General features: G+C 44.1%; 1 protein-coding gene across 2 annotated transcripts in view; it reads left to right on the top strand.

The window, feature by feature from the left end:
• The window catches only part of wnt3a (wingless-type MMTV integration site family, member 3A), a 61,962-nt gene extending 45,872 nt beyond the window's left edge, over positions 1-16,090 (top strand). For both annotated transcript variants that reach the window (XM_080194977.1, XM_080194978.1), the window contains exons 2-4: positions 890-1,131; positions 10,845-11,110; positions 14,366-16,090. In XM_080194977.1, the coding sequence (XP_080051103.1) occupies positions 890-1,131; positions 10,845-11,110; positions 14,366-14,845 (988 nt within the window). In that variant the 3' untranslated portion in view covers positions 14,846-16,090. The remainder of the gene's footprint in view (positions 1-889; positions 1,132-10,844; positions 11,111-14,365) is intronic.
• The last annotated feature ends 1,599 nt before the right edge of the window (positions 16,091-17,689 follow it).

Here is a 17,689-nt window from a genome sequence, read left to right as displayed (position 1 = left end):
CAGCACAGGTATCCCCACATGGCAACAGACCAGGCCTGCTGCTGGTTGAACAGTAGGATGAGACCTTTTTGGTGGGTATTAATTGCCCACTTAACGTCCTCAATTGACAGCAGCAGGAGGAGCTATTCATGGACACTCCCACCACGGTCTTAATCTGCATGGAGCCAAGAAGGTTAGTTACCACCCTCCAACCTGATTAAATGTCCTCACTGCCTCCAAACTCATCAGGGAGGATACAAAATACTGTCTCCCATCCCCATCTGCAACTGTGTGTAAACACTTAGGCAATGCATGGACCAAAGGAAAATTGGGCCTATAACTTTTATTAAAAATAGCGAAATTTATAAATCAGTCCTAATCATTTTTTGCTATGTGTACTAGCTGATGAATCAGTGTCGGGTTTCAGAGAGGCTTTGTTTTAAAGTGAAACCAAGTGGCCAGATCCCACAGCTACATGGTGACAATTTGTGTAGCAACATTGAATGAGAAATGCTGACATATCAATTATGTGCATGCATGTGTGCATGTGTGTACGTATGTGTACCAGGGCCTAACACTCCAATAACTCCATATGGATATGTAATGTAAAAAAATTTTTGAAAACTCCATACAGATATGGGTAAATTGGTTGCTGTGTTTCTTCCATTATATATCCTGTGATTATGAATTGTATGTATATATATATAAAATACGTAGGCTTGTTCTTTTATTTTGGAATATTGGTACCAAATTGGTGCTGCTGGTTTTCTGGGGAGATGTCTATCCATGCTTCACACATTTTCTTCATCTTTTTAAGCTGAAAACAATTCAAACAGACATTTTGAAAAGGTTATCTGCTCCCATCCTGCAATCGCTGATTGATTAAGGCTTTCCTTCCCTTTTGTCGAAGGTCTTTGGCGGTTGGTCATCAGTACTCGATATTGGCGACTCAGCCAATCCTGTGTGGGAGTATCCCCGGCCTTGTACCAAAGCAACTTCGGTTTTGCCGGAATTACATGGAGATTATGCCAAGCGTGGCAGAAGGAGTGAAAATTGGGATTCAGGAATGCCAGCATCAATTTCGAGGAAGGAGATGGAATTGCACAACTGTTGAAGATAACTTGGCGATCTTCGGCCCTGTGTTGGATAAAGGTAACTTAATAATGTTAATGTCCCAGGAGAGGATATCCCCACTCTGTTACATAGGAGCAGTAGAAAGCAGTGTTACTGATCTATCTCACTGTTATAAGTTATAAGAAGTCACTCTCTGACCCTGCACTCCTGTTCCTCACCTCCTGGGGGAGAAGATCAGAAATTTATGGGCACTTTGTAAATAATATTCCAAAATATGGCTGTGGAGAGGTGAGACTCCTCTTCAGGATCTGAGAATTGAAAAATTACCTCTATAATGCCAAACATTATATTGACTGATCCTGCCCGACAATGATTCCGCGCAAAGATTCCTCACACTACAACAATGCAGAGACGGGAAGTTAACCTTTAGGATCTGTCTAGGGCCTCAACCTTTCACAGTGCTTATTAATGACTTGGTTAAAGCAATAGAGAGCTGTATATCCAAGTTTGTAGATGACATACAATTGGGAGAAACAATAACTAATCCAAAAAGAGATGCATAAATAGATTGGGTATAATTTTAACCTGCGAAGATGGGAGTGGGTTCTGGTGAGTAATGGGGACTCGAACAATATAAAATGCCAGTGTTGGAAACCCAACATGATCTTAATAACTTCTGCATTTGACTTGTGCACATCGGGAGATGCATGGGAAACACAATTCTGCACTTAAAATATGTAAAGTGGCAAATTGAGTCAAGCTTTAACCTAATATTCTGGCTTTTTGGACAGGCTGAAACTCACCAAGGTCAACATGACAAAAGCATAGTGAGGATTGAGGGGGACTATGAAATTGACAGGTTGGAAAGCTCTTACATACTGAGGTGGGACAGCAGCTTCCTGGTCTAAGTGAAGGGCTTTTGCTCGCAGAATTTGTTCTGGGTGCTTTCACTGCTTTGATCTGATTTGACGCATTATTGTCACATGTATTAGTATACAGTGAAAAGTATTGTTTCTTGTGCACTGTACAGACAAAGCATACCATTCATAAAGAAGGAAAGGAGAGAGTGCAGAATGTAGTGTTACAGTCATACCTAAACAAAGGTCAGCTTAGTGCCAAATCTGGAAGAGATTGAATTTGCGCATTGTTAGAGAGTTTAAAAGAGTTAGAATGAAGTTTTGGAAGCATAGAATGAGAGTAACAGATAGAATTAGACAGTATGCCGGTCCACAGCTTGCAAGAAGTCGCCATGCTCCGGCAGCATCTTGAGGAAAAAAAAAGATAGTGACTTTGGGGGTGTCTTTTAATGTGTTTCTGATGGCTTGTGCTTTTTATTAACTTTGATCTGCACCTTATAGCTGCTAGTTTTCTGAGCAGGACAGGGCAGGTTGTGCAGCAGCACCCGAGCTGCTGTAGAAGCAGCTCCTTCTATTCAGCGGCACACTGCTTCACACAGGACAGAAGGGATGGACATAGCAGTGCAGCTCAATGGAGGCAATACCCCTAACCCCAGGGTGTTACGGACAGAGGATCAGCTTTCCCGTCACGATTAAGTAACAGTGCCTCAGCAGTGCTAGGCTTTCTTGGCAAGTTGCCACTGGTGCCTGCATCCTTTTGAAACAAGATCCTCTTCCAGTAGTCATACATTGCCCATGCCATTAAGGGTCACCATTGCCCTGACATACTTCACCCCCAGCTCCTCCTAGGGGTCTGCTGGTCATATTTTCAGGATTTCACAGTTTTCTGCACATTTCTATCTCCCAGATGACCAATGCTTTGTTTGACGGGGCTGCCACTTTTACCCATGTTGCTACAGATGTGCCCAGTCAGAGTGAGAATTTTCCTGGACTTATTGCAGTGGCTGGATTCTCGCAGGTACAGGGGGTCATAGACTGTACATGTGGCAGTCAAGGTGCTCTGAGATCAGCCAGAGGTATTTGCCAACTGCTGTAAAAGGAATTCCACTCCAACATTCAGCTGATCTTCGACCACTGGCAGATCCTCATGCATGTCTGTGCATGAAATCCAGAAAGTGATGCTTTGTCACATCTCCCAAAGATCTTTACACCTCTAGACAGACCGATCCTTGAAGACCAGGCTACCGTCTAAGGATCTATTGGTTGTTCAACAGGCAAGAAGCAATAATTGTGTAGAAAAGACTGAAATGGTCTTCCTGTTTTGGTGGACAGTTCAGTTCGGTTGGGGAAATGTGTGTGTTTGTGCTTGTGTTCTTAATAGCTCAGGAGTGACAAAATACTTCAATTGGCAATGAGGATGGGATTATTAGGGACTTTTAGAGGCTTTTGATCCAGTTCCAATTGGCTTTGTAGTTTATCAAGCCAATCGAACAGTTTCTTGTTGTGAATAAAATGGTAGAAAAGCCATCCTCATGTTTCTTAGTCATCAGAAAGAAAAACTGCACCTTGCTCAGAAATTTCATTGCCCCTGACAAACCAGCAGATATTTGAAAAAAGCATTTAGATCCCAGAGCAGAAACCGTTGCTGAGAGATTCTAATTTCACAGCCAGAGGGTGAGTCAGTTTCCATTTCCTGGCTGAGTTGAGAAGAAGTAATGGAACATTGTGACTTTAAACATTACCTGGAGGAAGCTTTGCATGATCAGTTGGTTTGTGGATTAAGAAATGAAAGAATTCAGTGTGGATTGTTAGTAGCACAAAAACTGACACTGAGAAAAGTGATTGAGATTGCCCAAAACATAACAATGGCAGAGAAACAAGCTGGAGAGTTGAAAGCACATCCTGAAGTTAAAATGGTAAAGTCAGGGAACGCTCACTGCCAAACGTGTCACTGCTGCATGGCAAAGGACATAATACAGAACACCGTATCTGAAAAACAGCTGATTGTCACTCTTGTGGAAAGGACACATACATCATGCATGTAGATCCAGGCTGATCACATGAAAGCAGTTCTGCCAGGGAAAGGGCATCACAGAGCACACAGACAAGTTAGCCATGAAAATAAACAGGCAGTCGAAAAGAATGCGTTACTTAAGAAGTAAATACAAAAGCAATGTGAGTACAGGTGAGACAGAAAGTGAAACTAACAGCAACAATGCAGAAGAGCAATTGTATTGTGTTCAGTCTAATCTGAAACTTGATGAGGGGCTAAATGTTAATCTTGCCTTACATGATAAAATAGTTGAACTGGAGGTTGAGACTGGAGCACCTGTTTCTATTGCTTCAGAGAAGACGTGGAAAGCCTTTGACAAGAAATGTCTAATGGAGAAAACCCTCCTCCAGCTTCGCACTTGCACTGGTCGTCTGTGAATATACTTGGGGAAAATGTCAGTCGAAGCCACATATGGAGAGATCAGATAGCAAAGCTGCCACTCATCACAGTGAAAAAGGAATTCCCTATCACTTATGGGCAGAAACTGACTAAAGGAAATTTGGCTGGATTGGGATAAAGTAAAGTGTATTGCAACCCCATGTTGCAGTTCTTGTTTGACAAGCAAGCTGTCTTCAAAGAGGGTCTTGGAGTTATTAAAGAAATTGAAGGCTGAAGCTTCTGCAAGGTTCTTCAAACCACGTTCAGTTCCTTACTCAGTGTGACAGGAAATCGAGCAGGAGCTAGAATGACTTGAAACTTTCAGATTGTTGAGAAATTTGGTTATGCGGAGTGGAAGTCTTGTGGTGATGTGGGCAACATCTCTGGCAGCTGGATTTCCAGCGCCCTCCACGTGCAAAGTAGCATTTTCATATACTTACTATCTAATTAGCAGGCCCTGGACTGCTCTGGTCTGACTAGGGTCCCCATACCTCACCAGGTGAACATAAGAACATAAGAAGTAGGTGCAGGAGTAGGCCATTTAGCCCTTCGAGCCTGCCCCGCCATTCAATAAGATCATGGCTGATCTGAAGTGGATCAGTTCCACTTTCCCACTTTTTCCCCGTAACCCTTAATTCCCATGTCTGTCAGAAATCTACCCACCCATGACGTCAATATATTTAGCAAGGTAGCCTCCACCACTTCAATGGGCAGAGAATTCCAGAGATTCACCACCCTTTGAGTGAAGAAGTTCCTCCTCAACTCCAATCTAAACTGCCCCCCCCTTATCTTGAGGCTGTGCCCTCTAGTCCTGCTATCATTTCTAAGCGGGAAGAATCTCTCTACCTCTACCCTATCCATCCCCTTCATTATCTTATACGTCTCAATAAGATCCCCCCCTCAGCCTTCTAAACTCCAACAAGTACAGACCCAGCCTATTCAGCCTCTCTTCATAGGCTAACCCCCTCATCTCCAGTATCAGCCTAGTGAACCTCCTCTGCACTCCCTCCAAGGCCAATATATCCTTCCGCGTGTGCGGTGACCAAAACTGCACACAGTACTCCAGCTGCAGCCTCACCAGCGCCCTGTACAGTTGCAGCAAGACCTCCCTGCTTTTATATTCTATCCCCTTCGCTATAAAGGCCAACATTCCATTCGCCTTCTTGGTCACCTGCTGCACCTGCAGACTGGGTTTTTGCGACTCATGCACAAGGACCCCCAGGTCACTCTGCACCGTAGCATGCTGCAGCTTTGCGCCTTTTAAATAATAATCCCTCCTATTATTTCTATCAAAGTGGATAACCTCACACTTGCTAACATTATACTCCATCTGCCAAGTCCTCGCCCACTCACTCAGCCTATCCAGATCTCTCTGCAGATTTTCCTCACCCTCCACGCAATTTGCTTTTCCACTCATCTTAGTGTCATCAGCAAATTTTGTCCCCTACACTCAGCCCCCTCCTCCAGATCATCTATATAAATGGTGAACAGTTGAGGCCCCAGCATCGATTCCTGCGGCACTCCACTAGTCACCAACCACCAACCAGAATAGCACCCATTGATTCCAACTCTCTGCTTCCTATTAGACAGCCAATCCTCTATCCACGCTAACACCTTAGCCCCCAACTCCGTGCACCCACTCCAGTGAGGTTTACAATAGCTTCCCACTTGTGGGGGAGATTGGGACTGCCAGTTGGAGGGATGGAATTGAGGTTGACTGGGAGGTTGGGGTGGGTATATGGTGTGGAGGTGGGAAGTGACAAGACTGGGCTGGACTCATTCTGGAGGCTAGCGATCAGGGGTTGGGGGAGTTGCACAGCTAGCAATGTGGAGTCGCAGGACTGGCCAGCGATCGGGAGGCCAGCAGTGCAGGGCTACTGCGCAGGAGCCGATCTCGGCACTGACAGATCGCACGTGCACAATGGCCTACTCAGTGCTATGCTGCCGGCCTTTCCAGCAGGAATAGGTCTCACCCCTGATTTTTAGGGAGATTCACGCTAGGACACTCTGTGATGTACCAAGTGTGAGAGATTCATTTTTACATGATTTCGGCACTTGGAATTTTTTTGGGAGAAACGCCTCTGTGATTTTGTAATGAGAATGTGGCCTTGTTGGTAATGTAGGAAGAAGGGATAAAGTGACCTGAATGGCCATCTTTATCACAACTAAGTTTGTTGAATTTGCTATGATCAGTAAGTGGCATTTGAACAAATTTATGAGTACAGATGATCTAAACTAGGACCAAAGGAATATAAAAGTTGATTTTGGTTGGACCTAGAAGGGCACTCTCAGCACAATGAGAATAGGGAGCAGAATTGGCACCAATTCACCTAATTCACAGCACACAGGTCAACATTTGCCCTGTCTTTCGAAGCCTCATTAAGAGAACTATGTTGCAACTCATAATCCCATATAAAGGCATGGTAACTCTCCCACATTAAAAAATCATTGTTTAATTCCTTACCAGCATTGTTTGTGTTTATAAATGGGGCATTAACAATCTGACGATCAGGAACCTAAAGTGCCAACTTCTTAAAAGTGTTTTCTTTTAATGCTTTAGACTTTCAGTTTCTCTGTCCACAGATGCTGCCAGACATGCTGAGTATTTTCTGCTCTTATTTATATTTTTTAGAATGCTTTGCTTGTTAGGTTCTTTCATCAAACTTTATACTGCTACATTAGCTCCTTTCCCTACTTCCAGCTCATTGTTTTGCATTAGAACATAAGAAATAGGAGCAGGAGTAGGCCATGTAGCCCCTCGAGCCTGCCCCGCCATTCAGTAAGATCATGGCTGATCTGATAGTAGTTCAGTTCCACTTACCCGCCTGCTGCCCATAACCCTTAATTCCCTTATTGATCAGAAATCTATCTGTGACTTAAACACATTTAACGAGGTAGCCTCTACTGCTTCAATGGGCAGAGAATTCCAAAGATTCACTACCCTCTGGGAGAAGAAGTTCCTCCTCAACTCTGTCCTAAATTGACTCCCCCTTATTTTGAGGCTGTGCCCTCTAGTTCTGGTTTCCTTTCTAAGTGGAAATAATCTCTCTGCTTCTTCCCTATCTAGCCCCTTCATTATCTTATACGTCTCTATAAGATCTCCACTCAGCCTTCTAAGCTCCAATTAGTACTCAATCTCTCCTCATAAGCTAACCCCCTCATCTCTACGATCAACCTGGTGAACCTTCTCTGCACCCCCTCCAAAGCTAATATACCCTTTCTTAAATAAGGGGAACAAAATTGTACGCAGTACTCTAGTTGCGGCCTCACCAGTACCTTGTACAGTTGCAGCACGACCTCTCTGCTTTTATACTCCATGCCTCTCGCGATGAAGGCCAACATTCCATTTGCCTTCTCGATTACCTGCTGCACCTGCAAACTGTGATTCATGCACAAGGACCCCCAGGTCCCTCTACACAATAGCATGTTGTATTTTTTCACCATTTAAATAATAGTCCATTTTACTATTATTCTTTCCAAAGTGGATAACCTCACACTTGCCAACGCTATACTCCATCTGCCAGATCCTTGCCCACTCACTTAGCCTATCCAAATCTCTCTGCAGACTTGTCCTCCACGCAATTTGCTTTCCCACTCATCTTTGTGTCATCTGCAAACTTTGTTACCCTACAATCGGTCCCCTCCTCCAGATCATCTATGTATATGGTAAACAGTTGAGGCCCCAGCACCGATCCCTGTGGCATGCCACTAGTCACTGATTGCCAACCGGAAAAGTACCCATTTATTCCGACTCTCTGCTTTCTGTTAGATAGCCAATCCTCAATCCACGCTAACATTTTACCTCCAGCTCCGTGTACCTTTATCTTATGCAGCAACCTTTCGTGAGGGACCTTATCGAATGCCTTCTGGAAATCTAAATATACCACATCCACTGGTTCCTCTCTGTCAACCGCACTCACTACATCTTCATAAAAACCCAATAAATTCATCAAACATGGCTTTCCCTTCATGAATCCATGCTGCGTCTGCTTGATTGAGCCATTCTTTTCCAGGTGTCCTGCTATTTCTTCCTTAATGATAGATTCCAGCATTTTCCCAACTGCAGATGTTAAGCTAACCGGCCTGTAGTTACCCGCCTTTTGCCTACCTCCCTTTTTAAACAATGGCGTTACATTAGCTGTTTTCCAATCAGCTGGCACCTCCCCAGAGTCCAACAAATTTTGATAAATTACAACTAATGCATCTGCTATTACTTCTGCCATTTCTTTTAGTACCCTGGGATGCATTCCATCTGGACCAGGAGACTGGTCTACCTTTAGTCCCATTAGCCTACCCAGCACTACCTCTTTAGTAATAAGGATTGTTTTAAGGTCCTCACCCCCTACAGTCCCATGACCATCAATTATTGGTACGCTATTTGTGTCCTCCACTGTGAAGACCAACACAAAAAACTTGTTTAAGGCCTCAGCCATTTCATCGTTTCCCATTATTAAATCCCCCTTCTCATCTTCTAAGGGTCCAACATTTACTTTAGCCACTCTTTTCCGTTTTATATATTTGTAAAAACTTTTACTATCAGTTTTTATATTTTGTGTTCGTTTACTTTCATAATCTATCTTTTCTTTCTTTATTGCTTTCTTAGTGGTTCTTTGTTGTTTTTTAAAGCTTTCCCAATCTTCTAGTTCCCCACTAATTTTGGCCACTCTGTATATATTAGTTTTTAATTTGAAACTCTCCTTTATTTCCTTAGTTATCCATGGCTGGTTATCCCTTTTCTTACATTCCTTCTTTTTCACTGGGATATATTTTTGCTGAGTACTGAGAAAACTCACCTTTAGAATCCTCCACTGTTCTTCAATTGTCCCAACAACTATCTGCGCTCCCAGTCTACATTAGCCAACTCCACCCTTGTCCTATCGTACTCCCCCTTGTTCAAGTAATGCATTGTTTAATGCATTCTACCACTTTAATTTCTTTTTTTTTGCCAACAGCAGGCTTTTAGTTAGCTGGTGGTTTACTGACAGCAAATCATTCAGCGTGGGAATTTAAAATAATTATTATTTATTCTCATTGTGAGGGCGTCACTAGTAAGTGCCCATCCCTAGTTATCCTGAGAAAGTGCTGGTAGCTCTTCTTGAATAGCTGAGAACAGTAGCTCACTAGACTACTTCAGAGGACAATTAAGCATCAGCCACATTGATGTGGGACTGTAGTTAGATATAGGCCAAACTGGGTAATGACAATTGATTTTAAAAAGCATTGGTAAACCTGTTGAGTTTATAGGATAATCTGACAGATTCACAATTACTTTATTCCCTTGAGGTTTCTGACACTACTTGAATCAAATGAGGAAGAGAATTGCAGGGTTACGTAACAGCTGCTATTTAACAGTGAAATATTGTCACATGGGGTGGGATTTTACAGCTGTGCTCATCCCAAAACTAAAATCCCACTCTGAGATCAACAGATCTTTCCATGCTCCATCCCTTGCCTGCTCCGGTTTCCGCGACAGGCAGGATGGAAAAGTTCGCCCTATGGTGTGACATCTTTAATGTTGACGATATGGGTGACGCGGTGGCACAGTGGTTAGCGCTGCTGCCTCACAATGCCAGGGACCCAGGTTCAATTCTGGCTTTGTCACTGTCAGTTTGGAGTTTGCACATTTTCCCCGTGTCTGCATGGGTTTCCTCCGGGTGCTCCAGTTTTCTCCCACAGTCCAAAGATGTGCATATTATGTCGATTGGCCATGCTATATTGCCCCTCGGTGTCAGAGAGACTAACTAGGGTAAATGCGTGGGCTTATGGGGAGAGGGCCTGGGTGGAATTGTGGTCATGCAGACTCAATGGGCCAACTGGCCTCCTTTTGCCCTGTAAGGATTCTATCATTCTATGAATACTCATCACAGTGCCACCTAAAGGAGTAATACAGGCACCTGTCATGAGTATTTTATGTTCCCTAGAATCATAGAATCCCTTGCAGTGCAGAAGGAGGCCATTTGACCTAATGAGCATGCATTGGCAACAATCCTACCTATCCCGGTAACCCCATGTATTTACCCTGCTAATCCTCTGACATTAAGGGGCAATAAAGCAAGGCCAATCAATCTAACCCACACATCTTTGGACAGTGGGAGGAAACTGGAGCACCCAGAGGAAACCCACACAGACCCAGAGAGAATGTGCAAACTCCATACAGACAGGATGGAATTGAACTAGGGTCCCTGGCACCGTGCCGCCCTATGCATAACATATTACCTATTACATGCTAAATTGCCCCTTCGTGTCAGGGGGACTAGCTAGGGTAAATGCATGGGGTTATGGAGATAGGGCCTGGGTGGGATTGTGGTTGGTGCAGACTCAATGGGCCGAATGACCTCCTTCTGCACCATAGGATTCTATGATTACCACGTGCCACATAGTAAATGTAATGTAGAATTGATGTTTTTCTGTTCTTTTCTATCCAACTATGCTAAGGCCATGAATTATAGGCCTTGGTTTACAGTTTTTTGAAAGAATCATTTTTTGTGTCTGTCTCATTGCAGCGACAAGGGAATCTGCTTTCGTTCATGCCATCGCTTCAGCAGGCGTCGCCTTTGCCATCACCCGTTCATGTGCCGAGGGTACGGCAAACATCTGTGGCTGTGACACCCGACACAAAGGCAAACCGGGGGAAGGTTGGAAATGGGGGGGCTGCAGTGAAGATGTCGAGTTTGGGAGCATGGTATCCCGAGAGTTTGCAGATGCCCGGGAGAACAGACCAGATGCGCGCTCCGCCATGAATCGCCATAACAACGAGGCCGGCCGCCTGGTCAGTATCTGCTAAGCTTGGGAATGGGAAAACACAGCAAGCTCAGGATAAATGAGCACAACCCATGATGTGATTAGAAAAATAGAGGTGCATGAAATCAGATAAACCAACAATCAGACTCCTTTAAAGAAAGTAATAACTAACATTTATACAGCAGATCCATCCTGAACTATATAAACCAGCAAAATCTAAGTTTGCTTCCCTGATCTCTGAATTAGCTGTTCTCAGGGAGGGCAATTTATGGGACCTTGCTTGATGGCTTTCTCTGGAATATCTCCTACCTTCCCCCATTCCCTCTCCAAGCTCATCTCATCCATCAGAATCCCTACTATGCAAAAAACTGCCCCTATCAAAGTCATATAAGACACCCTATTGTAAAAAAAGTAAACCTTCCCTTCTCATGTATCTCGATCTTTTATGTAGACTTTATGCCGGCTGACCACATGAGCTTCCTCCAGCACTTTCAACACACTGTAATCCAGATGGGTCGGACTGCTCGCGATGTTTATCTGTCCAGTTATAGTCTAGCTATCACTTATAACAGTTTCTTTTCCTATTCCTGAAGCATTGCCTCTGGTGTTCCTTATGGATCCAGCCTTAGCCTCTCCCTGTTTCTCATTGACATTCAGCCCCTTCGTGGCATCTTCAAAAAGAATAGTGTTAGTTTTCACAGGTTGCCAGCTTTAAGTTCCAATCATCTCGCTCTACGCCATTGATACTAAATTATTTGATTGCTTGCCTAACATTCAGTTCTGGATGAGGAGAAATTTCCTGCTATTAAACAGTGGGAAGGTTAAAGCCTTACGGTAGCACAGTGGTTAGCACTGCTGCTTCATAGCTCCAGGGTCCTGGGTTCGATTCCCAGCTTGGGTCACTGTCTGTGTGGAGTTTGCACATTCTCCTTGTGTCTGTGTGGGTTTCCTCTGGGTACTCTGGTTTCCTCCCACAGTGCAAAGATGTGCAGGTTAGGTTGATTGGCCATGCTAAGAAATTGCCCCTTAGTGTCCAGGGACGTGTAGGTTCGAGGGATTTGTGGGTATAATATGTAGGGATGGGGATAGGGCCTGGGTGGGATTGTGTTCGGTGCAGACGTGATGGGCTGAAGGGCCTCTTTCTGCACTGTAGGGTTCTATATATATAAAAAAAATTATCCTCGGTCCTAGCTACAAACTCCATTCCCCAACTGTCAACCCTCCATCCCTCTTCTTATCAACTCTCCTGAGAATTAAACAAACTGTTTGCGGGTGTCATTTCGATCTGAAAATAAGCTTCCAATTCTGTGGCTATACCTTCACTAAGGCCACCACTTTCTTTTTCCTGTACCTCCCTCAGTTCTTCCCCTGCCTTAGCACATCTGTCTCCGAAGCCCTCATCCTTATTACTTGGGATGACTATTCAAGTGCACTCACTTATGGCTTCCCTCATTCTATCCTCCAGTAACTGGATACCATCAAAAATTCATGCCAACTCCCATTGACAATCATCTCTGTGCTTGGTGACATACATTGGCTCCTGATTAAGAAATACCTTAAGGCCTAGAACTCTTTTGAGCCATCTGCGTTCCTCTAATTCTGGCCTCTTCCTTATTCCCTGTGAGTTAATTTTTATTCTTGCATGAAATGTGGCTGTGAGGCAAGTGTTTATTGCCTATCCCTATTTTCCCCTGAGAAGGAGGTGGTGAGCTGCCTCCTTGAACCACTGCAGGGCATGTGGTGTAGGTACACCCACAGTGCAGTTAGGAAGGATGTTCCAGCATTTTGGCCCAGTGACAGTAAAGGAATGGTGATTATAGTTCCAAGTCAGGATGGTGTATGACTTAATGGGATATAGTGCTCCACTGATACCAGTGGCACGGTGGCACAGTGGTTAATATTTCTGCTTCACAGTGCCAGTGACCTGGGTTTGATTTCCAGCTTGGTTCACTCTCTGTGTGGAGTTGCACATTCTCCCCATGTCTGCATGGATTTCCTTTGGGTGTTCCGGTTTCCCCCAACAGTCCAAAGATGTGTTGATTAGGTGCATTGGCCATGCAAAGATTCTCCCTAGGTGTCCTGAACAGGTGCCGGAATGTGGCAACTAGGAGACTTTTACAGCAACTTCATTACAATGTTAATGTAAGCCTACTTGTGACTAATAAATAAACTTTAACCTTTAATAGGCTTTGCCTTCAGCTGCCTCGGCCCCAAGTCCTGGACTCCACCCCCCCCCACCCCCCCCCCCCCTCCACACATCTCACCTCTCTTTCCTCCTTGATTATGCTTCTTGCAATGTCTCTTTGACCATGGTTTTGACCATTAATTTAAGTTCAAAGTCCAATTTTGTTATGTAATGCTCCTGCCTTGGGATGTTCCATTATACAAGAGGCATAACTTAAATACCTCTTGTTTATTGCCCATCCATGGTCGCCCTCAGGGCATTAAGCAGCAATCATGTAGTGTGGGCTGCAGTCCTAGATCCAAGATAGATTTCCTTCCCTGATGAACACTAATCCTGATGATTCTTGGGATCATTTGGAATGTAGAACTTGAAACACGAAACATCGCCCAGGATCTTATCAAATGGTGGAGCAGGCTTGAGGTGCTGAATGGCCTATTTCTGCTCCTATTTTGTATGTTTGTATGGACACAAGTGTTTGAGGGTTTCTGCCCTCAGATCAATTCAGTTTTCCAACTTTCCAGGGTTTGATTTAAACTACTGACTTTGGTTTTGAGTGGATACTGATTGTTATAACCTATGGGTAAATGCTTTCAGCAGAGAGAGAGAAAACACTAGGGGAATTACTTCTCTCCCTCCAAATTTTCCTTCCCTTCATTCATTGAGTGCAATGTCAGAATTTGAAATGTGTCATGTGCTGTTTATGGCCATTGTTTTCTCAATCAATGAGAATCAGATGTTGCGCCTTGATTGGTTGCAGCTTTTTCCCAAGGTGGAAGAGTCAATTATTGGAGACATAGATTTAAGGTGCGAGGGGCAAAGTTTGAAAGAGATGTACGAGGCAAATCTTTTGCACAGAGGGTGGTGGGTGCCTGGAGCTCGCTGCCAGAGAAGGTAGTGGAAGCAGATACAATCGTGACTTTTAAGGGGCATCTTGACAAATACATGAATAGGATGGGAATGGAGGGATATGGTCCCTGAAAGGGTAGGGGGTTTTATTCAGTTGCGCAGCATGTTTGGTACAGGGTTGGAGGAGTGAAGGGCCTATTCCTGTGCTGTCATTTTCTTTGTTCTGATCAAAATGTTCCATTTCCTTTGCAGGCCATTTTGGATCACGTGCACCTGAAGTGCAAATGTCATGGACTATCGGGGAGCTGTGAGGTGAAGACATGCTGGTGGTCACAGCCTGATTTCCGTGTGGTTGGAGATTACTTAAAAGACAAGTACGACAGTGCCTCTGAGATGATTGTGGAGAAACATCGGGAATCCAGAGGTTGGGTGGAGACTCTTACCCCCAAGTACACTTCATTCAAAGCTCCAACAGAGAGGGATTTGATCTACTACGATTCTTCACCGAATTTCTGCAACCCAAACCCAGCAACCGGCTCATTTGGCACACGACACCGGAAGTGCAACATCACATCGCATGGGATTGATGGATGTGAGTTGCTATGCTGTGGCCGTGGACATGATACAAGGACTGAAAAACGAAGAGAAAAGTGTCACTGCATCTTCCACTGGTGCTGTCACGTGAGCTGCCAAGAGTGCACACGTGTCTACAATGTCCATACTTGTAAATAGAGGAAGGAAGAGGTTTTCTGGGAAATTGGTGATGGTCCTCTGCTGAAATATCTTGCCACATGTAAAAGATCAAGATCTAACATCAAGGCTCACCTCTGTGCCTGTGGAATAATCTTTCCTTGGAGACAATGCATTTAAATACTCATAAAGAAACAAACCAGCGTTGACCAAATCTTCACAGTTTAACCTGATTGCCTAGAAGGATAGAAGCAGGATCATAATCCTTTGGGATTGGAAAACCTTCAAGAGATGGGCATCTAACACAAATAAGCTGTGTCTAAAAGAACAAGATGGATTTTAAGTTCTGCCATTTAACATTTAAATCAAAGCTATACAGCAAACATTTGCTTGAGATCTGAATTCTAGAAGAGGAAGTCGGGCTTTCCGATGAACATTCTGAAGATGAAAAGATAGATCAGAATGACGAGACCCAATGGGCAGATACAGTAGTGTAATTTTTGTGGAACTCTTAATGTCTTTTGAATAAATTCTAACATAATAGATTATCTAAGAATTTCTATTGCTACCAGTTTCCATTTACTCCTGCTTCCTGATGTGGTTTGATCACTTTGTTCTTTTTCAAGAGCAACGTCAAACTGAACGAAAAGATTCACTTCCGGTGCCCATTATCGAAAGTATTTATTCAGTTGCTTAAGTCATAGGTGGTCCTCATTTATGAAGTCTGGCAATCGACAGGAAGAACACCCAGGAAGATCAGTTACTGTTGATGCGATGTCCAAACACTTGGTGATACAAGGGCTTGTATTTTAAATTTGCGAATAGAAGCCTCTCCCATTTTTGTGACAGTCTAACCACTCATCTTATGAAGCAGCCAATTTTTCAGGTCTTGGAAAATGACAAAGTGACCATCATAAAATAAATGTCAAAACAGAGAACAAGTAGGACTTTAGATGTTTGACTCACTTTCAAAAGCAGCCAAACCGGCCAAAGTGGACAGCTTGTCAGTATGATAGATCATTAGTCCAATATGTATTTTTTAGCATTAGATGCAAATTTAAATACCTCACGTATAAAATATTTACAAGGAATGGCAGACACCAGCACGTCTTTTCTGCTTCGACGACTCTTTGGCCTAAATTTTACACAGGCTTTGTGACACTGAAGCCAGCACCTCAGTCTGCAATTGCTGGCAAAAGGATCGCTTTAGTCATTTTCCCACAGACGGCCTTCTTATCCGGCTGCCTGCAAGCAATTGAGGAGAGGGGGTGGGTGGAGGACAGGTTCTGTTGGTCCAATCTAAGGATCAGGAATGTTGAAATTTCAGTAGCATCACTGGAAAAAGTGGGCACAGCTTAGGAATGCAGAAGACTTCAGGAGCTGGGCCAGATATATAAAGAAAGTGTAGGGGACAGAGGGGGGGCGGTGGTAGTCAGGGAATCAGAGGGGGAAACCTTTTTCAGGGAAATCACAGGGGCTGCCTTACCTGCCCAGAGTTCCCTGGTTAGGTCATCAAGCCTGCAGCACCAGTGGTCCCCTACCTTTCAAGGAGGGAGCCTCCCTTTAGTTGGCGGCTGAACAAGCGGTCTGGGTCAATCTTCCATTGGAAAAATTGCACTTGACCCTGCAAGGATGGCCTTTAGTTACACTAATTGGCTATTGACCTCCTCGGAATGAGCAGCTTTTCCACATCTGACTCACTATTCCTGATGGTAGGGCAGTGGCGGATTAACCATTAGGCTGAGTAGGCTTAAGCCTAGGGGCCCAGAAGGGAGGGGGACCCGAGAGCAAAAAAAATTGGTTTAACCCTTTTAAGGGCGAATAAATTTTCATAACTATACATTGTACAACTATATAAGTTATCTAACGTCACTTTATTCTATTCAACGAAGGGTGGGGCAGGGGGGCAAGGTCAGGAGGCCTTGCTAAAGCTCAGCCTAGGGATCCAGGTGGTAGTTAATCCGCCACTATGGCAGGACCCTCAATTCTCTGTTATTTTTTATCACTGCCTACCAGCCAGTGAAATCCTTGATTTCTGATATCATAATCCGAGATCTGGCTGTCTGTTGCCAGAAGAAGGCTGACCTTCTCTTCCACTTTAATCACTCATTAATGCCACCAAAGACCATGGACCATCTTCTTTCCCTCTCAGGGGTTTTGTTTAAAAAAAATTCATGGGATGTTGGCATCGCTAGCTAGGCCAGCATTTTTAATCGCAGAGTCAAAGTTACAACCAGCGGATTAGGGGAAGAAGGATAATAGTAAACCTTAGTTTGGATGTTTTTGAAGATACCTTATTGAGTTCATAAAATTCGTACATTGCAGAAGGATGGCACTCGGCCCATCGAGTCTGCACTGACCACAACCTCACCCAGGCCTTATTCACCCTGCTTATCCCCCTGACACTAGAGTTAATTTAGTAGGCCAACCAACCGAACCCACACATCTTTGGAGTGTGGAACGAAACCAGAGAACCCGGAAGAAACCCATGCAGACACAGGGAGAATGTGCAGACTCCACAGAGACAGTGACCCAAGGCCAGAATTGAACCTGGCACCCCTGTGGTGATGAAGTTGATGTTTAAAGTGTGGATAGGCTGCTGATCAAGGGGATTGCTTTATCCTACATGGCATTGAGCTTGAGTGTTATTCTTCTGCCAAATTGATAGTCGCATGATAAAATAATATTGAAGTTCTTGACTAATCATGCCAATAAATGTGTTTCTACTGTTGTTACCTTCACTGACTGGCTGCTCACTCACTGGAAACTCCACATGTGTGAAGTGGGTAGCGAAGAAGGGGCGGTGGTGGCTGGAATCCTTATACTTAAAGCTCCACAGAGTGTGGAGGGAGCCTTGAATTGTAGTTCTCCACAACCGCTTGACCA

This window comes from Carcharhinus amblyrhynchos, chromosome 8 (assembly GCF_965287045.1).
Source record: "Carcharhinus amblyrhynchos chromosome 8, sCarAmb.v2.hapA, whole genome shotgun sequence".
In the NCBI taxonomy this organism is placed as follows: domain Eukaryota; kingdom Metazoa; phylum Chordata; class Chondrichthyes; order Carcharhiniformes; family Carcharhinidae; genus Carcharhinus; species Carcharhinus amblyrhynchos.
The sequence above is the reverse complement of the archived record's forward strand: the minus strand, read 5'-3'. Positions and strand labels throughout refer to the sequence as shown.